This window comes from Trichogramma pretiosum, unplaced genomic scaffold, assembly GCF_000599845.2.
Source record: "Trichogramma pretiosum strain Unisexual culture from Peru unplaced genomic scaffold, Tpre_2.0 scaffold2, whole genome shotgun sequence".
Lineage (NCBI taxonomy): Eukaryota > Metazoa > Arthropoda > Insecta > Hymenoptera > Trichogrammatidae > Trichogramma > Trichogramma pretiosum.
In genome coordinates this window covers 2,760,078-2,786,612 of record NW_019641687.1, presented here as the reverse complement: position 1 = coordinate 2,786,612, position 26,535 = coordinate 2,760,078, and the positions used below count along the sequence as shown (strand labels likewise).

The window sequence follows — 26,535 nt, the reverse complement described above, 5'->3', positions numbered from 1 at the left end:
ATCGCGTTCTGTTTTTATACTATTTCAATATGTTATTATGATTATTCATGATCAGGAACGTTTCAATGTTGAAAAATATTATAGTATAAAGCCGATAACCCGTGACTATCGTTCATGAGTCATAGTATGCTTGTGGGTATATACGTGTGAAACGTACATTGAATAATTTTATTTTTCCAATAATGAAAATTCAAAACGCTTACATTTATAGACTACTTTATCAATTTGTGGATCAATAAACTGCATGGTGTGGGAAAAAATTTAATTAGATATACGTTTCAGTTACTTCATTAATACTGATATTTCTCAAAAACTCGAAATCAAGTGTTAACAAAACAAATCAATAATTTGGTATTATTAATGTAAGGTGACTGTGCTAATACCCAGTCACTTAAAAATGATGATCTATCTGTCTTAAAAAATGACGATTCTCGTCTGTTTGCTTGCATAATTAAGTTTTCAACAAAAAATCTTAAAATTACCTTTTGAACTTCGGAAGAAAATAAAAGATTAATAATTCAAAAAACATAAAACATTGACTTTTACAAAAGAATACACTCATTAAGCCATATTTAGCTCAAACACTATTTCAATATTTTAAAAACTAGTTTAAACATCATCTGGAATAAAAGTGGTTTAGCATAGGGACGTGACCAGATATTATGTATTGTAATCCTACTCATGTAATTTTGACGTTTACGCAAGTTTATTCTCTAAATGATTGTATTTTTTTTTTTTTTTGAAAAAGGCCATACATAAAACAAAGAACTCAGTTTTGAAATAGTGTACACGCGCTTAAAAATATAAATCATAATAAGTGCTTTATATCCTTATAATAAAATTTTATTCAAGGTAAAATAATATTGTTGTGTGTCCAACACTACTCACCTTAAATACTCTGGTTCAGTTGAAGCAGCAAGTTGAAAAATTTTATACGGGTTTTCGTCGATCATAATAAAAATGTATATTTACTGTTTATTAAATATCAAATATAGAATCAAAGTATTCATTAATAAAAATTTTTTTACAATTTTATTTCCTTTTTATAAAAATAATAATACTTGAAGTGATAAATGAAGAAAATTAATAGAAAACACCTGTACCTCTTGAAGCTCTGTCAATCAATACACTTACATACTTGAATCGAAAAGATGAAGATTCAAAACTTGTTTGCTGAGTTGACATGTTTCAATTAATTATGAAGATTTTACAGGATATTTTTATTTCGTATGTTAGAGATGCATTATTAATTCAGTGACGTTGAGGTAATAAAAGTTTTTAATCATAAAATAAAGTACGCAAATAAAAAATATTTTTCAAGTCCTAGAAAACCATCACAAAGGATTTTTCAGTTGATAAGGATAAAAAAACAATAGATTTTTTTGTTTATTAATATTTTTAATACTTTAAAATTCTTTATAAATAAATAAGGCCTAGATGTATTTGAAAATATAGTCAATATAACGATTACTCACTACGATGATAATTTCTAAAATATGCAAATTTGAAGTGACGTGCTTTCAGCTGAGTATTAGTTTCAAAATACCGTAATTGTTACCGATTATAAAACTATATAGTCCAAGATGTCGATATTATACGTATAAACAACTTTACTAAATAAGTTCAGATCTCAGGTAAAAGAGGGAATTTAACCTCGTGAATCTTGAATTTACTCAAAGTTATAGATTCTACATGACGGAGCAACGTATGAAATTGTACCCATTATTTTGGTCCACATTATTAGTACTGAAAACGTTGAGGAGGCGTTCGGTGTCTTTGAAACCAAAAATTTTTTGCTTCTGCATTTGTTGCCAGGATTTAATCCCACCAGCTTCCAACATGGACTTCATCGTTTTTTCATGTACAGTTGCTATCATCATTAAGCGTCGCCGGTGCCGTTTACGTCGGTGGCACTTAGGCAAGGGAAAATCAAGGAAATCGCCTAATTTGAGGCGTAATGGCCATGTGGTAACTTCTTCATCTACTTGAATTTCAACTACATCATCAATTGTCGGACCAAATGGTTGAATTTTTCTTTCAATTTTTTTTTCATTTTTACTTTCAATTTTTATGTCCACCTGCAAAAGTTAAATCATTGTAACATTCAAAATAGTTTTTGTTTTATTAAATTTCTATGTAAAATATTTGTATAATTACTTTTGTGTCTTCATGATTATCTATTTGCATATTACTTTGTTGCGGAAGTTTTTGGTTCTGAGAACTCTGGTCATCGTTCCAATTATTATAAATTGGAGCATTTTCTTGTGAAAAGCTATCGTGAACTCTTACAGGCCGTGCTAAAGATGATCTTTTTTTCGCCGGTGTGGGGTTTTTCTTCTGTTGATCGTCTCTTAAATGCTCTTTTCTTTCATTTAAATTGTTATTTTTTATTTTATAGCCTTTAGTCAACCATTTTCTAATGGATGGATCCTTTACACCCATTAAATAATTCATAAAGCATTTGTTATTATTATCACTGAATTCATTCTCAGTGATCGCTTGTAAATTGTCTATCTTTTGTTCTCTACATTGATTTCTGATATTTTTTTGGCGCTTAACATCACTATTGTGTCGATTATTTATTTTCTGACTATGGTTATATTTTTGTGATATGTTTTTGTTATAGTTACTAGAACGTTTTCCATTGTGAGTGCATTTTTTGTTACTGTTGCTTGACCTGACATTATTGATGTTTCGATTTTTTAGTAGAGCATCATGACGACAACGATCAGAGCATTGTAAACAGTCATAATATTGCTCCAAAGCTACTTTCGTTTTAGTTTTACGCTGTGGTTGTTGGGAACGATGTCGATAATTGTGGCTGTTACCACCCACTTGGATTCCACGTGACTGACGTCACACTTCCTGCAGATATTTTAGTGGGCAGAGGGTTTCTTTATAGCGTACTTCACTATCTACACTGGATTGTCCCGTGCTCAATATATCGACTGCGCAACGTACCAATGCAACCCCATCTACTTCATCGCCTACTTGTAGAACAATCTGAAAAAATATTTTTCAATGTTTAGAAGCTTTAAAATACATTGTTAAGAATTTGAAAATATTCCATATTTCAATTTTATTGATGGATAGAGTTCAAAATAAAATTTACTTGGTCCCTCAGTAGCGTTGTTTGATCAGCAAGCTGTAAATTCCTTGAGACTTGTAACGTTTTTTGCCCAGACTCAACTTTCATCACATATGTACTAGGAAAAAAGCCTGCACGTCCTCCTAAGCATTTGCCTTTCCACCAATCTTTATCGGACTTATCGATAACAGTGACTTTATAACCAGCTCTGAAACAAAATAAATTCAATGATCAAACAATTTAGCGTGAATGAGTGATTTTTGCTAAACATCATATTTTTTTATTAAATACACCATTTAATATTGAATAACGAAAATCGCGTTGAAAAAGTTTTTATTTACAAGGGTAGAATTAATTTGTTCTGTAAATTTTTAATGAAAATTACTATTCAATAGCTAGATTTAGACTTATTTTCAATTGGAACGATTTAAATGTATTAATAACAATCTGATAAAATCGGTAAAAATTAATAAATGCTTATACTCAAGTTGTTACTAAACAATCAAATTTTAATGTTAGACAAAAAGGAAGTAAGATGTAATCAAAGATATTAATTTATTATAATGTAAGTCAATGAAAAAAATTTTGAAACAAATTTGAATTCCGGAAATCCCGAGTTGCTTTCTTACTGAAATTTGGAATTAAATTTATTTTATTTGCCGACAACAGTCATAAATTTCTAAACTCCACTTTTGCTGATATTCAAAGTGATGTATAAACTCACTTAAGATCAAGCTCATCGCGGTGTCTAGCCTCAAAGTTGTAGAGAACAACATAAAGATTGTTTGGTGGCAGAACTCGTTTTCCAGGTAGATTTGAATGAATTTGCGTGTTCATATGAGGCGAAGGACACGGCGAAGTACTCGCTGAAGAATAAGACTTTTCATTTTCATCTGGCAGTTCAACGCTGGACATTCTCAAAGTACCACGGAGGTGTTGTTTATGAATGCCGTGTATACTTTGACCAGGACTACATGGGGCAGCTGTAAAATTAATGAAAAATGAGATTTTTTCAATCTTATCTGGTTTTTGATTATTAAAACTTTTTAATTTTTGTTACGATATTTTTGTTATTGACCCTTCATCTATTTGTCATTTAATTTCAAGTGTACCCTAGTATATGAAACAATTGTTCATATCTAAATAGTTTATCGAATTATTCGAAAAAAACTATGTCAGTTATTTTTGCTACAGTATTATTCACTTTATAAAAAAATGACAAATGGTTGGTTTGTACTTTTCATATTGAGTAATACTTACATAATCGATTCATGCTACTGCTATCAAAGCGACGAGGTGGTGTTGAATCTCGTGGGCCAGAGTTTGGATAATTTCTGGGACGGTGACGTACATGGACTGCTCCTACTTCAGGCGAATCCAGACTGAGACTTTTCATTCTCAAATTTAATCTTTCTCTGCGACGTTGTGGACTTTGTGGAGCTATTTGATGAAATTAGAATGTTATAATATATAATTTGATAAGTTTTTGAAAAATAAATCCATTTTGATTATTATATTATCTTTTTGAAAAATGTTATTTCAAAATGTATTCGTTAAAAAACCCCGAAATAACCTTTTTTATCAGTGGAAACTAAAGCTATTTTCTCATATTTTTTACTTCAATTTAGTATTTTTATAGAAATAACGAGGGTTCCTTGTTTTTATTGTTTTGAATAATAGATTAAAATTAAATGATTTCATTTGGAAGTTTGTAAAAAATTTTCTTAGCATTAAGACGCAGCTATGATTAATCAATTGATAAAGTAGGTAGTTTTGGCATCCTTTTTATTATGGTTAATATTTTCTTGAAAGATTAGTATATTTAAAGAATGACCAATTAAAATGTTACGGTTTTTTTAATAGTTTATCAATGATCAAAATACTATTCCAAGAGCATTACTTTTTCATCGACTTACCAGACGTAGATGCAGAGCTTGGCAATGTGGAAGTCAAATCTGCAGTGGCAGTGGCTGGATTGATTTTTGGATTGGACGCCGGAGGATGATCGCTTTTTGGTGGCGTTGGTGGTGAATTAGCTGCACTGCCCCGAATTTCTCCAGCTTGTTTCAGTACTTGGTAGATGATGTCAACATCTGGTAAAAATATTAAAAATTAGAAAGAATTCTATCAGAAAATAAGTTAATTTAAATGCAGTACGTATATTAATTTTAAATCGAATGCAGAAGATTATTACACAAAGAAACCACGCACACGATAAAATTCAAATTCAAATTCGAATGTAATATAAACTTAAAGAATACGATATTTCATCAGATACTCTCTGACCTCTTTACATACCCGAATAATAGTACATTATGATACGTGTGGCTTAAGCGGGCCATTATTGCACGGCACAGTTAGCACGGTTGTCCTGTTCAGAATGGACTACTTGAGTCACAAGTATCGTATACTTCTTTATAGCACGGTGCTAAATTCACGTTTAGGCTCCCTTTGGCGAGATATAAGGTGCTCATAGGGCGAGATATTAGGAGCTAATGATGGGCAGCTTAAGTCACGGCAAAGCGTGCCTTAAACAAGAACTTTAGCCACGCAGTGCTATAAATTAATGCATTCTCACTTGAAAATTTCATGAGTAGTTTTGCAGGCAATTTTCCAGGATGATAAAGTAGTTGTTGAGCGAGCGCAAATTTTAAAAATTGGTGCGCGTTTTTTTATTCATGTGATAACCTTAGACAACCATATTGAAGTTGATATATTTAACATGTTAGATAAATAGAATTTCAATGATTCGTGCTAAAATCTAAGGTACTTTTGCGTAGAGATTATTTTTACAATGCCTACTTTGTTCTGCGGCCGATGCTTCTTCCTGCTGAGTAGTGCTTTTTTGCCTTCGAAGCAATGCCATGCCCGGGGTGCGCTTAGGAACGAGACTGGGACAATTGGATGGTTGAACTGCACTCATACAATCAGCATGAGCGTTGGCTTTGCAGTTGCAACAACGGAAGCCCTGGCGCGCGTGCCCTCTCAAGACCTGTCCGCAGGCATCGCATGGAGTTATTTTGCGATACGTATACTCGCGCCACTGATGACCACCGGCTCCATCGGTATTGAGGTTTTTCCTAAAAATCGCGAAACATTATTTCATCTATTAATTTGAATGAATATCTTGAGCAGTATTTATTTTTTATAAACTATCATGTACTATTGTGTACGTTGGTTGTGTGACGACTTAATCAGATTATAAATATGATGCTATTGATTGTTTGTCTCTGATTAAATTCATATTGAAAAATTGGGCCAAATAATTGTTATACCATCATAACTTCTATTCTTTTTGTTCGCGTTTGGCATCAGTTGTGAAGAGCTTTCTCATCGAGAAAAAATAATTTTAAAAATGTTTGACAATTTAGTACTCCAAGTAAGAAAAAGCGCGTAAGCCGTTCGTTGTGAAAAGAAGCGATTTTAGAGTTATAATTCATTTATCAGCGGTGACATTTTATCGAACCAAGCGTAAAAGCGCACTTTCTTACTTCAAGACAAGTATGCTAAAAGCGTATCTTATTGCAAATTATTTCAAAGATCACTTTACCGTGCTGGTTTCTGAGAAGCTATTTAATGAAATAGTATCCGCTGATAAAATGATTATATTTAAAAATGAACTTCCCACCTTCACATGAAATAATTGTTTGCAAAAACAAGGAAGTATTTTAATTTCTTACTTGTGATGCTTTAGCACGAGCTTATATAAAAGAAATAGTGGGTCAAGTAGCATTTTCTTGATGTGAACGTCGCTAAGCTAAAGGTAACGAAGCAGACAGTGGCGGCACAGTTTTTTTTAGATGTAACTCAAGAAGAAGAACTGATGCAAGTTTCAAAAAAGCTGAATATCCAGCGCATCATAACTTTAATAAAACTGCGCTTCACAGTGTTATTTTATTCTTAGAATTATGGTATTTATTTACGTTAAACTGATATCTTATACATACTAAACGAGTTAATGCAACCATTAATTGCAAAGTACATCAATCTCATCAATTACACATGAATAAATTTTGTACCATTGTTATGGGGATTCAACTATATTAATGTTTTTAATGACATTCAAAAATTATATAAAATGTAAGAACTCGCGCAGTTATAACGGAGAGAAAGAATGAAAGGACATCGATATCGCACCTTTAAGAAGAATATTTCAGCAATATAATATGCAAAGTCAGAATGGTTTGCATAAAAGTCTTACATTTTTACTCAAGCTTAATTGAGTAATTTGAACTATACACAAATATTTTCATGGTACATATGTTGATATTTTGTAGCATTTTATATTCTAATTTTTAATTGTATATTGTAAAATTTATAATTAAATATGTCGACGTTTACCTAGACATTGCCACCACCGTCGAAACAGCATGGTACATTGCTTGTTTCTCCTCCCTATAAAAATGTAATATTTCAATTAACATCTAGTATTTTATTTATTATTAAATTTACTCTTAGGTGAAAATTTACTTTTCTGGTTGTTTCAAACTTTTGAAAGCTTTCAGCCATTTGTGTTTTGTGTTACTATCATTCGAGCAGTTTGACATTTTTCGATTGGTTAGTGCATCGGGTTCAGCAATATCTGTTCTCCCTTTGAACAGTTCTTTCTAAAATTAGAAAAGCATTAATTTTACATTTGTTCCTTTTTGTGGAACTTGTGTGAACTTTTTGGCAATCATTATTATAAAATAATGATAATAATATACAATTATTTTAAATCGCAAAATTTAGTAATAAAAGTGGTTCATTTTGCGCTAAAAGTATACCAAAGTTTAAAGCTAATTTAAAGTTAACATTGAAAATTGAAATGAAATAATAATTATAATCATGGAACAGCTCTGCACTTTTACTAATTAGTAAAAAACTATTTGTAAGCTAATTCAGGCAAAAAATTTATCTACATCTACGTATATAGAAATTCAAGACCATAATTATTAATCTTCGTGAAATTTATGTTATTCATTTAAAAATTGATAAACCTATAACATTTATACATTTTCTAGTAATTGAAAAATTCACGATCAATGGAACAATTTAAATTCTCTATTTTTAATCTAAAATTGGTATCTACGAAGAGGGTTAAATTAAAAATTAAATTAGGTACGATGAACTCTTGCCTTCAGGCGCTTTCGTAGGTGTTTGCCCCCTTCGACATTACGGTACTTTCGAATTCTTCTGACCATCATTATGCAAAATTTAGGAAAATGAAAATAAAAAACAACACAAACTGACTGTGAAATTAGTTCAATGAGCAGTCACGATTTGATTGCAAATGTCTCAACATACAATATACAATACTCCGATAAAAGTCTGACCCCGAAGCCAAACACTGTAGGCGTACGACTTAATTGGATCCACGAGAGATATTAACGTCAGCAGATAAACACTTTTTGTCAATAAAAGCCAATATATATATGTACACGCCTTGTAAGCTAATATGTAAGTCATGGATTTGTTGCTTTGAATTTTAATTTGATTATTTTATTCCAGGGTAGCACATAAATCAATGGTGTGAAAAGGTATAATTATGTGATTGTATTACATATGATATTCCCCCAAAAAATAAATAATTAGGTTATAGACCAACGAATTTTATTAAACAATAAGAATTTGTTCGTATTAGCAAAAAATTATTCCCTATATAAAAAAGGGTATTGAATAATATAAACATTAACTTTTTAAACATTTTCTTGAAATCTGGAGCAGAACTAGTTACGCTAATTTAATTTTGTATCGATTCAGCTTAATCCCTTTATAAAAGAGACATGGCAAACAGATATAACTTTTCGAGCCTACTCAGTGCGCGCTTTACAAAAGTGGCATTGAGATGAAGTTACTTCTCGAACTTGCTTTGTTTAAGATTCAAAATATTATTTATAATATTCTTGAAACAATGAAAAATTTATATCAATTAAAATTTTTGATTTTCTTTTAAACCAACGTAAACGATTTTACTTTTCAAAGTTCTTTAAATATTCAATTACATTTCTACTTTGAAGTTTTGTGCAAAGTAAAAGTTCTTTTCTGACGAGAAATTAATTCGGAGCTCCAAACTAAGGGTCAATATTATTATCAGGAAGTATATAATAACCATTAACTTCACACTTATTACAATTGAATCTAGTATGTTTCAATATGACATTTACCTTTTTAATACTATGTACAACTTAAATTAAAAACTCCTTATTTGAAACTGAATTTTTGTTTGTAATCAATCATTGTTCAATTTTTTTTCTATTATTTTCATTCTCAATACTATGCATGTTAAGTTTTTTAAATTACTATCGTAAATAGAAAATATCAATTTAAATTTTTAATCTCTTATAAAAAATTATTTCTTCATTAAAAATTCAATTATTTATTTAATTTAGCGTTTTAAAAGATTAAAAAAGTAAGAATTACAAATTACAGTCGCAAATAAAAATAAGAAAAAATTGTCATCTAGCTGTCTCATTAAACTTATCGTTAACTCGAAATTATTATAAAGGTATAATTTTTAATTAGTAAAACTTCCTTTCAAGGTGTCAACTTAATTTGTCCTGAGGTCAATGACCTATCAAAATTTAAATTGTTTTTGGAATGTCATTGAGCAGAATTGAAAGGTAAATATAGTATCATAGTGAATTAGTCAATGATGCGTGCATCGGTACTAAATGGTTAAATTAATAAAATATCAAGATACGTAAGTAAAAATTTCCCTCTTTTTTATTTATACTTTTTTGGTGAATATCTCGTCCTTTTTATAAAAGTTGAAATTATCGAATCATATTGCAACATTATTCATATATATTATAGCATATTTACTTTTATTTTTAAATATTATTTTCTTTCAGAATATTCTTCATTAAATTGTATTAGTGTTAGTTGAATAGTAAAGTGACTTCTAATTCTTATGCAACAATGCTCTTCAAATAGAACGTGCGCTTAATGTATCGAGTAATTTTTCAATACCCTTGATCAATGAAAACTCAGATAATACCTTAGTAGCTACCTCGTGCTATACTTAAAGGATTGTAGATTCATTTTTTTTTTGAAAAATGTGTTTATTCACACTATCCAATTTGATTTTATGGAAAATATAAAAAATTAAATTTTAGATCGTGCTACAAAAAATAATTTTTTATACATTATGAGAAATAAGTATTTAAGAAATTCATACGCATTAAAAAAAACAGCATTTTTTGTAGTGAAAATCGTTTACAGGAAACGAATATTGCCGTACGATTGCTTTAGAAAAAGAAAATTGTTGTTGAAGTTCATCTCAGTTTTTCTTGTTCGTTTCCTGTAAATTTGCAACTGAATTTTAGTCCTTTCTGACCTACTAGTCAAAGTCATTTTTCTAATTTCCTATGAGCTTTAAGGGTAAAAGTAACTATATTATTTGATAATATGAAAAAAAAACATGAGAAAACTTTTTCTTCGAACAATTTTTTAGGTTTCTGTTTAGACGTCAATAAATCCTGACCTTTGAAGATTAACAATTTTTAAAAACGTAAGAAAAAACCGCTGCCAATTTATTGGCAAAGAGCTTCCTCATACGAAATAATATTAATAAAAGGCATCGGTTATTAACGTGAAAATTCGTATTTTTAAATTTTGATTCACCGTCTAGTGTCCTAACTACCAGCATTTTATTAAGGGCTTTTATGTTATAAAGGATCTTATAAACTTAACTTGCCAAGCCCTAGGGTCCTTTCAAAAATGTTTGCATAAATTAGTCTTCAATTGATATATGTATATTTTTAAATAACTTTTAACAATTATTTTGTTTTACCAAAAATAACTTTTTGGTTCGTATCATTTTTATTTTAAGTTTAAAATTATAATTATATAAAAGTAGAAAATAGTATAACATAATTTTTTTTTATAAAAAATAATAAATTCACATTTGCATCCACAAATATTTTCGTTAGTTCATCTTACCTGGTAGTCATCCATCTTATTTCTTTATTATAATTTACACCGCAAACGAAAAAACACAGCTTTATAGCAACAAAAGTATTTTCCGGTCAACTCAGCTTATCATATTATTAGCTTCTTAGCCAACTTATGTGACTCAAGCGTAAAGACAGAAGACTAAAATAGTTTAACGAAGTCGCAGCAACAATCTGGACCTTCAAAGACCCAAAGAATTTCTTCACTGATAACTGCAACATAAACATATTCATAAGTGTTCACTTGTTTGTACAAAAAAAAATCGTAGTTTACACTTTGACATTAAAATTTGTATCGATAAAAATCAATTTTGTGGTTAAAAACAAAATTTTGTTACAATAACGAAAGTTTTTTTATTTTATCGGAAAAAATAAAATAAAATTCAGACTCAACAATTTTAGCGATGACACCATATTTTTTTGAGGCAAGCAATTAAACTTTTTTGTAAAAACAAAACTTTGGAAATACATATAAATTAGTTAAATAAAAGAATTTGAATTATTTTATTGGAAACATAGATTTTTTTATTGTGAACTACGATTTTTTAGGAATAAAATATTTAAGAATAACGATAAAATCATGAAAGTTAATGTACAGGTATAAAACCTTGCAAGCTCAAAAAAGCACCTGCTATTTTGATACTTGTTAAAAAAAATTTTTAGCTACACAGCTGAATTATGAGCAGTATTAAAAGAAAATATGAATAAAACTGATACTTACCAGATATAAAAATTAGTTTCAGGTCTGATGATGTAACAAAAGACTTCGACAGTTAATATGAGATTTTAGGTATTATCCGCGCACACACTCATCTATTGATATTTATTCGGCGGTATTATACAGACTTAAGTATTCCACAAGTATAAGTAAAATTTGTATTATCTATCGATGACGTGTGAAGAAGGTAAATGACACTTTTCGTATTAATGAAATAAAATTCTCTACTAGCAGAGCAATACTTGAAACAACACTTTTTGTTTAATATATTTCTTTGAATAGATTTTTAAAGATCTTTACAAAAAATATGAATTTTAATTAAATAGCATTTATAGAAAGCGTTCCGATCTTTGAAGTACACATTCTAATCGTCAGAGAATATTATTTAAGACTATTTGAAATGTACTAAATGACAGCAGTACAGATACATTAATATTCACCAACAGACCTTGAGCTTGCAAAATAGTTGCTTATTAAATTATTTAATTGAATTTATGGAAGCCAATGAATTGTCAGCATGAACAGTGACTTGAATGGATATTGCAGTCAATTGACTAAAAAATTGTGAATACCGCATATTATATTTGATACCCGTAAATATTCGATTCAAAATTCCATCACTCTTTATGACGTCATAGCTCTATGACAACATAATTCAATCATTATAAATCAAATATTGATTGAAAGGTTATTGATTTTTCACAGAAATTAATACAAATTTAATTTTGACTTAGAAATATTAACATGAAGTCACATGATTTTTAATGAATGAATAATAACTACTTTGTCAAAATTGAAATATGCAAGTTTTCATAATTCGCATGCTTCGCTTTTACTGAATGTTTATAATTACAATAATTCAGACTAATTTCAAACAAAATTGAACTCTCTTGTTTAAAATACAGTTTCAAAATAATTTGTGATTTCTAATTTTTTCTGCAACAAAACTAAACATTGGTTTATAAATATGATTGAAAATGATCAAAGACGTATCAGCCGCTTTAATTGAAAAATTATAATAGTAACCTTATCAATCTACTTTCAGTAAAAAACGCATGCATATATTTAGAAAAGTAATACTAACGACGCGTTCGCGCAGTGACGTCCAGCCCATACTTTCTGGCAGTTATAATTATATAGTTATTAAGATAAAAAGATAAATATATTACGTATATTCACAGCTGATATCTCCTATAGCTAATACGTAAATTGTACTTTCGCTCTCGTCAACTTATCCCACTGAACTAGTTGCCCCTCCATGTAGTTGGAAAATGGATTTCTCACGATGCACTGTTTTTTTTGTGTATCCTCATATACCCTATCTTTCTTTATCTATCTATATTTCGCTCTTGGTATAATATTACCTCTGACCTAGTTGCGAGCGCGCATATGCCTCTGCACACGTTAGTATTTCATTCCGGTTACCATTCATGTTTCGTTTTTTTTTGCTCAATCACTCTGGTGGTGGTTTGATACAAAAAATGAAAATTTAAAAAAAAATTTAATATTTGTAATAATTTATGTAAAAAATTTTTGCATCAAAAGCAAAAGTTGTTTAAACCGATTTTATAAAAATTTTATGTTGCAGCCTATGCTTCACATAATCTATGGTATGCGCATGCGCTCTTAGTACAGATATAATAACGTTGTTGCATGTTCTAAAAAAGTATAATTCAAGAAATATGCTGTTGAGTTGCAGGAATATAATAATTATTGAAAAAAATAATAATGGAATAATTTCAGGTGAACTTCAATAAAAAAAATTAAATGTAAAATCGAAGAAAAATAATGGTATTAAACGTAAAAATTTGAAGAATAAACAGTTATATTTTTCTGAAATATGTTAGTGCAAGGCTAAATTTAGTAATTATTCAATTTCAAATAGTTGATTCATAAAGAATAGTTTTAGTAGTATAAAATAATATCAATTAAAATATATGTCAAATCACTTCTCGATCAATTGAAAAGTTAATTTGAGATTACGATTTCAGATATACTAGTAGTATCTATACAGATGGTAATCGCGTATTCCTTCCTTTTGGTTTATTCTAGTGACAAACAATTCTTATTTTGGCAAACATCAATATTAAGTAAGCCAAACAATTATTTTTAATATTACGACTATGTCATTTCATTTCAATTTTGTATTTCAAATATATAAAAAATCGTGTTAAGATTTCATGTGAATTTTTTGGGATTTATATTACATCTCATCTACTTTAGATGTAATTAATTTTATTTTAGTTGTAATTTCATAAAAAGAAGTATTGAATTATGAAAGTTATATTTTGAAAAATAAATGCAATGGTTCTGCCGTTGGACAAGAGATGGCAAAAAGACAAAACTTAGCAGGCGCAGGTACAGGGTCAGGTGGTGACCTGTTGGCCAGAGACCTTGACTTCTGCCCTGGAGTCTTAGATAAGAAGCTCGGTTTCTATATAAATCATTCGTACTGGTGATTAAACTGAAGATTTTCATGAAAAATTGAAAAGCAATTGTTTCAAAATTGAATTATCAAAAAACTTTGTTCTGTTTGGTAAGTCATTGAACAATCTAATATTACAGCTCACCGAAACAAGGACGAAAGCTGAAAAAATATCAATAGTTTTCTGAATTATCGATCAATATTTTTTTTTCTTATCAGTCGCTCCAGAATCTTACAGAAAAATATGAAAATAAAATGTCAATATTCATAGGCCTTTAAAATTTACTCGTGACACGAATAACATAAAGTACTACCCATTGCACTAGCATCGTAAAGTATACTAAATAAAAAATTATTATTTGCCATTAGAGCACTTCTCAAACCAGCCATTCCTTAATGGATACTACGTTAAAATCGATAGAAATGAAAAAAAATTGTAAAGTAGAAGAGTTCAGTATCTAAACTTTTTTCAGTATTCTGTTTCTAAAATTGAAGATGAAGGCAACTAGTAACCCAATACCCATATGGACAGTATATAGAGCAAAAAATATAAATAATTGCATTGCTCGCGTTTATTTTAATTACAATATTTAATTTGTACAACTGATAAAAATTAAAATTTCTGCGATTTGGTTTATACGTATAAAGTAAAACTTTCGAAACTATTTATTGGTAAAATACATTAATAAAAATGACTTTCTTGGTAGAAAAATATGAAATATAACGTATATTATAGGTGTGAGTTCTTAGATAAAAGAAAAGTTGTTGTAAATACAAACTTTCTTTGTTTAGATAATATGAAAAATGTTTAATTTATTTAATAGGTTGAAAAATATTTTTTCAAACAATTATGCGAATATTATGTCTGAATAAAAAAGTTTCATAATGAAGAACATTTTTCCTCGCATAATAATTTATTAATTTTGTACCTCGTAAACTGTAAAGTATATTAAACTATGAGTATTTATTAATTTATAACTATTTGTAATAATTTAATTGATTTAGTTAATTATATTATCAAATTTCTATGTCAAGAATAGTACTTGAAGTAAAAATCAACAATATCTTCAGATTTTACAAAAAAGGAGTGACATCAAAACAGTAAATTTTTTTAGGAGACTCCTAGTTCCATATATTAATATATTTTACTAATGCTTAGATTAATATATTTCAATTAGTTTAACTTAAATTAATTTTAATTCCCTTTTATGACAAACATAAAAATCAATTTATAAAAGTGGCTACTCAAATCTTTATGGCAAAGAACCAAACGATATAAATAACTTTTTAGCCTTTTAGACGATATTATAATTTTTCTATTATCTATCGATAGTTAAATTTAAAATCATTCTAAATTATAAGAAATGTTGCGCTCGCTTTTATACGATTAATTATAGAATTAAAACCGTTGATTTTTTTCATATTTAAAATTAATAATGAAATGTTCAACTATTTCGCATTAATTTCATTCGATCATATTAAATTAATTTTATCATTCGAGTACATCATAATTCGCTGCATTGAAATGACTTAATTACTATACAAATTTAATTAAAATATACGATTTTTTCGCGTGTACACGGAGGACACTTCATTTCATTAAACTAAATAGTTTACAATAAAAAAATTATGCTAGAATTTTGGTGATATTTTCAATTATATTTGGGTTTAATAATAACAACGAAAGAAAAAATTTTCATTTTAGCCTCAATTTGAGTTGGAATAAAATAAGAACGTTGAAAAAATAAACTTGGGTGTTCATGTTGAAAGATAATACTTTAAATATAAATCAAATATTTACAGTAAGCAAAAATGAAACGCATTAATGAAAAACACATGAAATGTTAGTAAATGTGTTTGTATACCATTTTAATTGTCTTTATAAAAGACTAAAATAGATTTAAATTAAATACTTGAATGGGAGAAACATTAAAATCTCACCTTTATAGCGAAAGTTAAATATATGTTGCTAGCACTGTGCCAAAATAGTTTCACTCTAGAAAGCAAAAATTAACTTATGTTCAAAACTTAACACCAAAAAAAGTACATTTAACAATAACTATAGAAAAACACAGCACAAGGGGCAAAAGTTATTAATTCTATAATGAAAATATGAATTCATTTTAACGCTTGAAGAAACCAGTATTTCAATTGTTTATTTTTTACATTAATTTCTTCTGTTTTTTATATAAAAACCGTTACATACTTTAAAGTAAGCTATGCCCGCGCAACATTTTGACGCCTCGAAGGCCTGTGCACCACTGATTAACGAATACACAACTTGCTAGCGCACAAGCGATGCTTAAGGGCTAAGAATACTAACTCAGCGACGCACTTCCCCTCATAAAGCTCGTAACTTTTTGTTTTTGTTTTAGCTGCACTACCGTTGCTCTTTTTAACATGTTTGTTTGCAAGTTCATGGTTATTTTAGGCTGTACTCGGTGTGGAAGCGAATTAAATGGTAACATAGTAAATTAATTGTATTGTCAAAGAGTTTTCGGTCCTTGCATTTTTTAAATATAAATTTATACAAAGGCTTTCAAGACTTTTTTCTATAAATGCATGTTTGATGTTTTAATACATAAGTTATAGAATATTCTTAAATACTGTATATTCTAAATAAAGCAAGTTAACACCAGCAAAATAATGAATAGTTCCTCGGCATATGCTATATGATCATTCATGCAAAATTAACTGTTCGACTTCTATTAAATATATTATTTGTCAATTCTAACATAAAAAATACTACAATCGCAAGAACTCGACTAGTAGATGAGTTAAAACAAATTTTATTTTAAATAATTTTATAAAAGGGAAAAGGAGAAAGTCATAGATTATAAAAATCAAATATAAAAGTAATTTCATTGCTAAATAAAAAGTAACAAGCTAGGAAATATAAATATTAATTTGTTTTTACTATGAGTTTATTAACTTCAGGAGTAGATACTTGATAATATCGAAGTATCAGATAAATTCAATAATATTTATTAATAATGTACGCCAATAATTTTTCGTTTTAATTTTTTTTAAATGTTCACGAAACTCTAGGGACAAAATTTACTATAAAATATTTTTCTTTCTTTTCTCGCACATTGAAAATTTTTAATTTTAATAAAGCTGAGTCTTAAAGTAGATTCTGATACGACCCCTCAAGAAAACAACTATTTTGTTAGAACGGGATTCACTATCTTGTCTAAAAGGTACGGTCTGAAACTACAAGATAAAAGTCCCGAAAAAATTATAAGAATAAGAATATAGTCTTAAGTATTTATTGTTGTTAGAATCATTCTTATTCTAAAGACTTAAATACGTACAAGCACATGAGTACAAGTGATTTACAGAGGCTTTAAAGCATTTTTTGAAACAGACGTCATAGGACAATTCCGTTTACATACTTGTAAACTCAATCGAATTCTTTTGGTTAAGATCAACTTAACTGACCTAGTTGCATTGTACTGCTCAGGTAACTGTCTCATATGGATTCCACTCTGAGCAAATTTTATATTTCATTCATTTTCACGAACCCTAAACTTGGAATATTGATGTATGATATTAAAATGATATAAAAAGAATGTATCTGTCACGATGTCAAATTTGTTAAAATGCATCAAAATAAAATAATTATTTATTTTTGACTAGCAATACATGAAAAAAAAGCTGTGTGTTGTTCGGGTGGAGCTTTTTGCTAATGAATAGGCAGCAGATTTGTTTACTTCTCACATTGATTTATTAACGACCTCAATAGAACTAATCTCAAATTATTTACACGGGTTTGACATAATCACTCTGCATTTGGATGCAGGTAAGGAGGGTTGATGATTTTGAAGTACCCATTGCGGAGAATTTTGACTGAAGCGTCTTTGAAGTACATCAAGTATTTTTGGCTGTAAGCATCCCAAGCGTCGTATATGCGACCCAGAAGGTCGTTGTTGTAAGGTTCGAAGCCTCCTTCCTGAGCTAGCTCGTTTTGATATTTCCATTGCTTGTCCTGCAAGGACATTGCAAGTCTCTTCTCTTGCGGTGTCAACTCGCGGTCCTTACCGGTGACTAATCTTTCTTCCAGACTCGGTACGTGGGCCTTGCCGCGCATCATCGATACGAAGTACTGGCTCTACGCAAATAAATCAGTGCCAAAGTCAGTTGAACCAATTTTTAGTGAGTTTTATGCAAATGTTACAACGACGCTCACCTGTACGCGGGAAAGAGGATAATTGGCGGTTTCCGTGGCGGCTCCTACAAGGGCCATGGATGGATGCTTGGCGTTGAGCATGTATTTGTACAATGGGTAGACATATTTTCCACTCAACTCAAGACCAGAGTCGTTGCTCAAAAATGGATAAGAAAATAAATAACCTGTGGCGAAGAGGATTACGTCGGCCTGAAGCGTCGAGTTGTCCCTCAGAATGAGCGTCGAACCATTGACAGAGGCTAAGCCTGCAACCTGCTCGACGTTTTTCGGTAGTCTACTTTGAATTCTGAAAAAATTAATAAATAAGGAAACGTTTGACTTTTGATCATAGTCCAGCTTATAAAGAAATTCTTACTTAGGTTTGTTATGGCTCAGGTATATCTTGTTGACGTACGGCGACATGTCCTGGCTGATATCAATTCCAGAGAATCCAGCCCCTAGTACCAAAACGGTTTTGCCTTCAAATTCTTGAGGGTACCTGTAGATGTGACTGTGAAGAATCTTGCCGGGGAAATTTTCGATTCCGGCAATCTTGGGCACGTTCGTTTTATGGTAGTGTCTGTGGGAAGGGTTAAATTTGTGGTCGAGGCTAGTTTTAACACGTGTTTTTCGATTTTTATACAAACTTACCCATTACCAACAACCACACCATCACACAGAGTCGACGATTCATGATCGGTTTCTAAATCACGAGTAATCATTAACCATTTGTCGCTCTTCCAATCGTCCTTATCGCCTTCCAAAAGCAAAATTTCTTCTACCACGGTATTAAACTAAGGAAAAGAGATTTTGTAAAATTGCTAAAAACTGTTAAAATAAAACCTCTTATTCAAGTGGTCCTGGCTTACCTTTATGTACTTGCGCAATCCAAATACTTTGACGTATTGTGTCAAATAATGTAAAACGTACTGATGACTGTTGCATTGCTCTCGGTTTTCTTCATTGGAATGGGGGAAGTCCGGATACTCCATGAGTATTCCAGGTCCATTGGTCCTTGAAAACGAAAATAAATGATTTTTAAATCAGAAGAAATGAACTTGAATAACTGACTAAGTAGGAGGACAATACTCACCGAAGGTACTTGTACATGCTACTGTGCACAGGCAAGCCATGCTCGTCTTTATCCTGACTATCTGTATACCTCCACAATCCACCTACGTCGGAGCTTTTTTCAAACACCACCAGGTCCAGCTCCCGAATATACTCTGCCGTCGCTTTCGCAGCCGCTAATCCTGAGACCCCAGCCCCAAGGACACATATGTTTGGTTTCTTCGTTAAAATTGACAGCCCAGCAGAAAGGTATGCCAAGCTGCACCAAGTGGCTAACGAACACAGGAACCTGTAGTTCATCATTTTTCCCGCAAAATGGCTAACTTTAAATTTTTCGCTATAAAATAATACCAGTAATTGAGTCAATTCGACCGAACCTGAACTGATGCAGACAAACGAATCAGTGGTGCTTTTATACCGTTAGCTTGATGTAGTAGACTATTTGCACAAACATAGAATGGAAAATTATCGATCATCCACCTACCGATCATTGACGATTCATAAAATTCTCATATGAAGTTTATTGATATAAATATATTTTATTGATATCGAATAAATAGGCAGTTGACGCAAACTCTTACTGTATGTAGTTTTTTTTCCTGCTCCGCTTTACTTTTCATTGGACTCATATACACCCAAATAATCGAACATATATTTGCACAAACCATTTGCATAAAATTTGACGTAAAACTTAATTGTTTATTCACGCAATCAGCTACGATGCGATGGTCAGTGGTCATTTTTCACCAAGACTTTCTCAACATTTCTATTTTTCCAATACATACTTCAATCGTGAGTGATAGTCGCTTCAAGTGGGTTTTTCAAAGGGATAAGCGTAGAAAACAATGATTGTATTATTATCTATCACGAAATTATAACGTGTATTTTTACAACAGATTTTTCCAAGTCTAATGAGAATTTATTTTTTTCGGACTCTTTATTGAGTCTTTTATTGAATCTTTTGAGCCGACTCTGGTATGCAAATGATTTGTGAAAAATATCATACTCAAAGGGCTTTCTACGATCGTGTATCGGAATTAAAAGCCGTTTAATTAGGTACTGAAGAGACAAAGAAATTACTTTGGTAAAAAGTATATCAATTCATGCCAAAGCCAGTGAGATACGTACAACTGTATTTTTGTTTTTTTTCCAATATCTGAATTGAAATTTAATCTTTTTTTTCACCAATACATGTTAATAGTCGTTCCTCTTTTGATGCGATTACAGTCATTGTGCCATATTATATTATTAAGAAAATAATACTTTTATTTGGAGAAAATATTGATTAAAGATGTTTTGTGTATATTGAAGTAAAATTTCCTCAAAAATCGAATTGTTCAATTAATTTCTCTGTAACTTGCTTGCATCGTGAGATATGAGTCAAAAACCTTTAATTCTCCAATTTTGACAGCTGCGTTCTTTTGTATTCATTAATTAATAATTTTTTTATTTAAATGTATCGATGTATAGAGGTGTGTTTGAAATAACATTTACATCAAATATATTTTAATATTTTATTTGACTTTTTAAAACGTTTTGTAATATTACTACTCGTGATTTTATACAATTTCCGGTTTTTCAAATAAATGCCTACTATTCACATGAGTAAATTGTTCAACAATATCTCATCGGCTCTCATTATAAATTGCTTGAAAAAATTTTTGAAAATAGTACAAAATTTTCGTTGCGATGAAAGTTCGTCCACCTCTGTACGAGTTCAAATCGGATGCGAACCTGACCGAACGACGTCCAGAATCCCAGGTGATGTATCTATTCAGATTTTTTCGTTTATACAGAAAAGGATCTTCATTCAAGGTACAGTTTGTTTATGGGAAGGCCTTCCAGTCACGCAACACTTGAAGCCTCCAGTTACGGCAGCTCGTTGACGACTCGTAGAGGACGTCTATGTATTCGAATGTATAGTCCGAATACATTCTTTAGAATTTTTTGCGTCTAATCCTATGTAATCTTAAAATTATTATTTTCACTTTCAACTGTTTATCTCTTTTGATCAGCGAAATCGCCTTAATAGTATTAATTGGATTTATTTTTTTCGAAAGATGATTTATTTTCATTTTTGCTCTTCAAATTATTTCGTACTAAATAACCGTAAAGGAAATATTTTCGTATTTCTCTAATATTGGTTCTCAAGAACCAATTGGCCCAAGCCCTTAATTGGCAGCTGGCGTTGCTTCAGGTCATAGAAACATGTTGTTATACAGGGCCGGAAAAATCGTATCAATAGTATCTTATACAAGTGCGAGGCACAGGCCTAAATATAAGATATTTTGGGAAGCTCAGCAGATAATTAGTACGAGCTCACAAACTTGATGCAGTTTCTATAAGTGAGTTTTTCTCTGATTCTTGAGGTCGTAACCTAATCAGGCCATATAGCGACAGGCTCGGATCATTACTTCTAATCATTTTCATTTTCGCTCAGCTCGTGAACTCCTCGTCATCATAGTTGGTATGATGATCATACCAACAATCTTCATGATCCACCGACTTCCCAAACAATTTGACTTTAGCAAGCAACTACATCCGGATAGTGGTAGGGGGTAAATTACAAAATGAGATCGGTATATTATTTAAAGTTTTTCAGTTCAGTTCTTCATTTATTTTATAAAATTAAATCATTTAAGATACATTTTTACGGTTTCATTTTATTATTCATCTTGTTTCAACCAAGGCATCCTAAGTTTTGAGTCGTTTCCACTGCTCCCGCCGAGCAAAATCAAGATACCTATTACATAGTGTACTTTGGAATGCATCAATGGAGCTGTAGTCGAGAACTGTAAATCATTAAGATCTTTTTCAAAAAAAATTCGGATCTTTGCAGCATCTTAATATGAAATCTTGAAAATAATCAAAAGGTTCATTTTTAGAATTTTTGTCAAAATGACATTTTCCACATCCATAATTCTCAATAATTAAAATTATAGGTACATTTTATGTGAAATACTATTAAGTTCAATAAAGTTTACGGGGAAAAACGCATTTGACATTGATAAGTGTAGCATTAAAATTAAATACATTTAATTGATAATAAGTAAATATTTTTACATTAATAGACGTTAGACATTGAATCGTATCTCATTAGTTATCGAATAATGTGCAAATAGTGGACAAACAAATCACAACGTATCATAAACGTATAAAATGTAAATAAAAAATTGTAACAAATTTGAACATGGGTGATAAAGCGAAAATGAATGACATTATATGAACTTGAAATTTCTCATTAGACCTGGAAAACTCTATGATAGAGAAACACGATATAGATTCATCACATATTAATGATACAATTGTTGTTTTCTACGTTTATCACTATGAAAAACCCACTTGAAGTGACTATCACACTGTATAATTCCATTAAAGCGTTAAACGGAACATGAAAATAACTACATACAGTAAGTTTTGATAATCAAGAAAGTTTGCGTCAATTGCCTATTTATACGATATCAATAAAATGTATTTATATCAATAAACTTCATATAAGAATTTTATGAATTGACAATTTTCTGGGGTGTTCTTATGGCGAAAAATACTTCATATCGATGATGCGCGGAATGGCCCACGTACAGAGTCTGGAAGAAAGATTAGCCACCGGTAAGGACCGCGAGTTGACACCCCAAGAGAAGACACTTGCAATGTCCTTGCAGGACAAGCAATGGAAATATCAAGACGAGCTAGCTTAGGAAGGAGGCTTCGAACCTTACAACAACGACCTTCTGGGTCGCATATACGACGCTTGGGATGCTTACAGCCAAAAATACTTGATGTACTTCAAAGACGCTTCAGTCAAAATTCTCCGCAACGGGTACTTCAAAATCATCGACCCTCTTTACCTGCATCCAAATGACTGCTTACAAAATAATATTTTGGAAACCTTTGAGAATACTAAATTTTGTTTTATATAATTTTACTTCATTTCTTAACTTTGATGTTATATTTTGCAGAATTTGAAGGGTACTTAATAATAAGAATTAATAAAATCACTTTAAATCCGGAAATATTTTGTTTATTGAATTTTACGTAAAAAGTAGATAAGGCATTTGGAGTAGAGTATAATATTATACATATTCATGAAATAAAAATCAAATAAAAACGTTAACAATATATTTTTTGATTCGTGAATCGTTTGTCATATATCAATGTAAATTGCCAATTGTGTATTACTGATATGCAATTAAATTAATTAACTAACTAATTAATTAATTAATTGATACAGCTTGAAATTTCTCTGAAATTCAATAACTTTGACTTTAAAAATCTCTCATCAGAATTGTTTTCTTCGTATGATTTTCTAATGAAAAAATAAATATTTCTAGTCAACTCTATAAGAATTTTACTCACACATAATCATACTAATAGTAATCGTTCGTGGAAAGACGTGTTCTAAAATAAAGTTTAATCAGAAACATTTTCTTCGTTCGTAATTTCTGTTTGTTTCAGATACTGAGAAAAATATCCATTAACAACAAAGTTATATGGTTTAAAGTAAAGAGAAGCGCTTCAAAAATACCATGTATTTTGTTTACTGTAAAGATATACCTTTTCTGTTAATAAATATTTCTCTCAGTTTATTAATTTCATAAGAAATAATTATGTATACAAATAGTTTTTTATAATAATTAATAAAAGTCAATAAACTTATGTGAATTTATATGTAATAAATGTGTGCGTTTCAACAATCATGTAACATACACACACATGTGCAATTGTTTGATTAGTAATAGATTAACTGCTGTAAGTTCTTCTAGAAAACTTTCAGCACATATTTCGCAGATTTTCGTTTCGCATGAAGTCATTTTTTTCTATTTTTCAAGTTTTTCTTCTTTGCAACATTTGTCTCAGCTTAAAGAATTTTCTGGTACTTAAGACTGTAATAGGCCCTGGTGTGATAACTGTAGTGTCGCACCAAAGGTTTGTATCCGATGAGAATGTTCATATCAGAAGCTCGTTTGGTGCTCTTTTCTACATTTCTTTCATCGGCAGTCCTAATAGCACGTTCGGCCCATTCTTGTGCTCGTGGAATCTCGCGTTGAATACCAAGATTCCTCTTGTTCATCCAATCAATCACATCGTTGTAATAATTTTGTCTATTGAAAATAAAACATTGAACTTGAAATCCTTGTTCTATTCTAGTTTGGTTTTTCTAGAACGGATCTGCTTGTGAGCAGATAGAGTAGAATAGAAAAAACTTACCTGTAATCATAGATGTAACGATAATTCAGGTAAAGTGGCCTAACCCAGTGAGTGGTATAGTGTGGTGGATCTGCTTTTGGTAGGTTGGCTGTTCTCCAATTCCATGGACCCTCTTCAGCTGCAGCAGCGGGTGCTCCTTCTGCTGCTGCGTCCGGAGCAGCGGCACCTGCCTCTGCCGCTGGCGCATCATCGCCCCATGGTGCTGGCTCATCATCCCACATATTGCCGACTTTTTATACCTATCGATTTATATCAATATCAATAATTAATGTCCGAAGCGTCTCAACAGTATTTCGAAGCCTTATAATAATGAAAGTATTCAAATAAGGATTTCTAGTTTTTTAAACAAAAAATCCAAAAGAAGATGCTTGGAAACATATTTAAAAATAAATTCGAAAAATGTGTTTGAAAATTTTCATTTATGAATCAATTTGGACATCCTTCTAATTAATGCCTTTTTCTGTATTCAACTATTGGAAAGAACGAGTGAAATAAAAAGCTAAGTAAATTGCAAGATGCAAAATCAATGAAGTGTGCAGTACAATAGTAAACAAAAAAAATTGCCGATGAAGCGATCAATCGTCTAAATCGAGTAACAAATATTTTGGCGAGGGATATGCTATTTAAGAGTGAATTTGACCTCGATCTAACCCTTTCGACATGCTCCGCACGCCCACTGACTATAATATACGTGCATCTATTTTCACGATTATTAACACAAGTGTATTGAAAAAAAATATAACGACATTGCTTAAAATCAATAAAGATTTGTTACATAAATCAATTGAAATATAGAAAAAAGCCGTCCTATTTTGAACAGTTGAAACTAAAGAATTGTAAAAAATAAGGTAAAAATATTTTAACTTTGTGTAAATGCTAATGTAAAAATATTAAAAACTATTGGATTAATCTTTATGACTTGAATCAATGTATGAAAATTGACTGCGAAGAATGTATCCTTAAAAATGAGGCAAAAAACGGCAATATGATGGACTCGTTGCTGAGAAGAACCTCAAATCACTTCGATGAACACTTTTAGCAAAATCGTTAACACGTGAAACACCAAGATACTGGTAAGAACAAACTAATCACCTTTGGTATATAACGAGCCTGAAAAACTCTGTACACCTGTACACTGATCAACAAATTGTGAACCACCTCAAACACTTCGCACCACTGCACCGATCGACTGTAATGCTGCACTGACTGATGTATGCGCTTTTATTTTAGCTTTTAAGACTTCATGTACAGTCCTCCCTTCTTTTTTTTTCGCAATACATAGCTATTAATTCCTTAAGTGGGGGATCGTTTCGCGCACATGTTTCCTGTCCCTCGACTCGCACACGCTTGAGATGCAAAAGGGCAGTGCAATGGACACGTGTGCATTCTTCATCTTTACCTTGTTGATGTTCGCCCTGATCGAACACGTGTGCATGTTGCATTTCAATAATGACACGAGCATTTTTTTCCAATGTCACGATCATCAATGATTTTGATTTCATTATTACACTTTGAAATTCATTTGCATTTTTTAGTCATATTGATCATGGGACTCCGAGCGAACTTCATCAACCTATTGATTCATCATAAAATAGGCTTTGGAATGACTTTTCCCCGCTACTTTCCTTTGTTCATCATTTATTAAATAGCAATCATATTCAACACAAGGAAGAATGGTTGTAGACGCGTCCTTGATTATTATAAGTGACCTATACACCTGCTAGTATCTTTCAACACGCCTATCAAGATCTTTCAACGCGCATATAGGAAAGACATATTTTAGTTGTATTTATTTTATCCGTCTGATGAATGTTTTGTTTTATCTTGCACTGAATATAGCTTGCTATTTTAAATGGCGTTCATCGAATTCCTCAATTTAAGGGTTGGTTTTAATTAATTTTATCAAAGATAATACATTTTTTC

The 26,535-nt window shown here is 30.7% G+C and overlaps 4 protein-coding genes across 9 annotated transcripts; all 4 read right to left on the bottom strand.

Annotated features, from left to right (window-relative positions):
- Window positions 1–1,409: 1,409 nt before the first annotated feature.
- LOC106658656 lies at window positions 1,410–2,473 on the bottom strand. The gene is made up of 2 exons (XM_014380704.2): window positions 2,158–2,473; window positions 1,410–2,078 (listed from the first exon to the last, which is right to left on the bottom strand). The coding sequence occupies exons 1-2, from the start codon at window positions 2,452–2,454 to the stop codon at window positions 1,689–1,691; spliced, it is 687 nt and encodes a 228-aa protein (XP_014236190.1). The 5' UTR covers window positions 2,455–2,473; the 3' UTR covers window positions 1,410–1,688.
- A 366-nt stretch (window positions 2,474–2,839) lies between these two features.
- LOC106658655 (SH3 and cysteine-rich domain-containing protein 2) lies at window positions 2,840–13,155 on the bottom strand. Of its 6 annotated transcripts, none has more exons than XM_014380699.2 (10): window positions 12,825–13,155; window positions 11,012–11,235; window positions 7,559–7,695; window positions 7,430–7,483; window positions 5,891–6,168; window positions 5,005–5,181; window positions 4,349–4,528; window positions 3,813–4,071; window positions 3,113–3,296; window positions 2,840–3,003 (listed from the first exon to the last, which is right to left on the bottom strand). In XM_014380699.2, the coding sequence occupies exons 2-10, from the start codon at window positions 11,024–11,026 to the stop codon at window positions 2,857–2,859; spliced, it is 1,431 nt and encodes a 476-aa protein (XP_014236185.1). In that variant the 5' UTR covers window positions 11,027–11,235; window positions 12,825–13,155; the 3' UTR covers window positions 2,840–2,856. The 6 variants fall into 6 exon arrangements, with proteins under 6 accessions (XP_014236185.1, XP_023317193.1, XP_014236184.1 ...); XM_023461425.1 differs by having other exon boundaries at window positions 11,012–11,202; window positions 12,910–13,155; XM_014380698.2 differs by lacking the exon at window positions 12,825–13,155 and adding an exon at window positions 11,744–12,461.
- A 4,791-nt stretch (window positions 13,156–17,946) lies between these two features.
- LOC106658572 (flavin-containing monooxygenase FMO GS-OX5-like) lies at window positions 17,947–19,707 on the bottom strand. Its single transcript, XM_014380576.1, has 6 exons — window positions 19,427–19,707; window positions 19,203–19,347; window positions 18,985–19,127; window positions 18,710–18,913; window positions 18,355–18,640; window positions 17,947–18,276 (listed from the first exon to the last, which is right to left on the bottom strand). Exons 1-6 carry the CDS (start codon window positions 19,705–19,707, stop codon window positions 17,947–17,949), a joined length of 1,389 nt encoding a protein of 462 aa, XP_014236062.1.
- Window positions 19,708–23,403: 3,696 nt separating this feature from the next.
- Window positions 23,404–25,828, bottom strand: LOC106658809 (flightin). Its single transcript, XM_014380931.2, has 3 exons — window positions 25,705–25,828; window positions 24,613–24,851; window positions 23,404–24,506 (listed from the first exon to the last, which is right to left on the bottom strand). The coding sequence occupies exons 2-3, from the start codon at window positions 24,831–24,833 to the stop codon at window positions 24,263–24,265; spliced, it is 465 nt and encodes a 154-aa protein (XP_014236417.1). The 5' UTR covers window positions 24,834–24,851; window positions 25,705–25,828; the 3' UTR covers window positions 23,404–24,262.
- Between the last annotated feature and the right edge of the window lie 707 nt (window positions 25,829–26,535).

Coding starts and splice junctions, on each gene's coding strand:
- LOC106658656 (XM_014380704.2), bottom strand. CDS start 2,454: ATGAATTATTTAATGGGTGTAAAGGATCCATCCATTAGAAAATGGTTG. Junction 2,079..2,157: donor ATAATCATGAAGACACAAAA/GTAATTATACAA, acceptor TAACTTTTGCAG/GTGGACATAAAAATTGAAAG.
- LOC106658655 (XM_014380697.2), bottom strand. CDS start 12,854: ATGGGCTGGACGTCACTGCGCGAACGCGTC. Junction 7,696..12,824: donor CGTCACTGCGCGAACGCGTC/GTTAGTATTACT, acceptor TTCTAATTTTAG/AAAGAACTGTTCAAAGGGAG. Junction 7,484..7,558: donor AGTTTGAAACAACCAGAAAA/GTAAATTTTCAC, acceptor ACATTTTTATAG/GGAGGAGAAACAAGCAATGT.
- LOC106658572 (XM_014380576.1), bottom strand. CDS start 19,707: ATGATGAACTACAGGTTCCTGTGTTCGTTAGCCACTTGGTGCAGCTTG. Junction 18,914..18,984: donor GGTGTGGTTGTTGGTAATGG/GTAAGTTTGTAT, acceptor CCCTTCCCACAG/ACACTACCATAAAACGAACG. Junction 18,277..18,354: donor ATCCTCTTTCCCGCGTACAG/GTGAGCGTCGTT, acceptor TTATTTGCGTAG/AGCCAGTACTTCGTATCGAT.
- LOC106658809 (XM_014380931.2), bottom strand. CDS start 24,833: ATGTGGGATGATGAGCCAGCACCATGGGGCGATGATGCGCCAGCGGCA. Junction 24,507..24,612: donor CGTTACATCTATGATTACAG/GTAAGTTTTTTC, acceptor TATTTTCAATAG/ACAAAATTATTACAACGATG.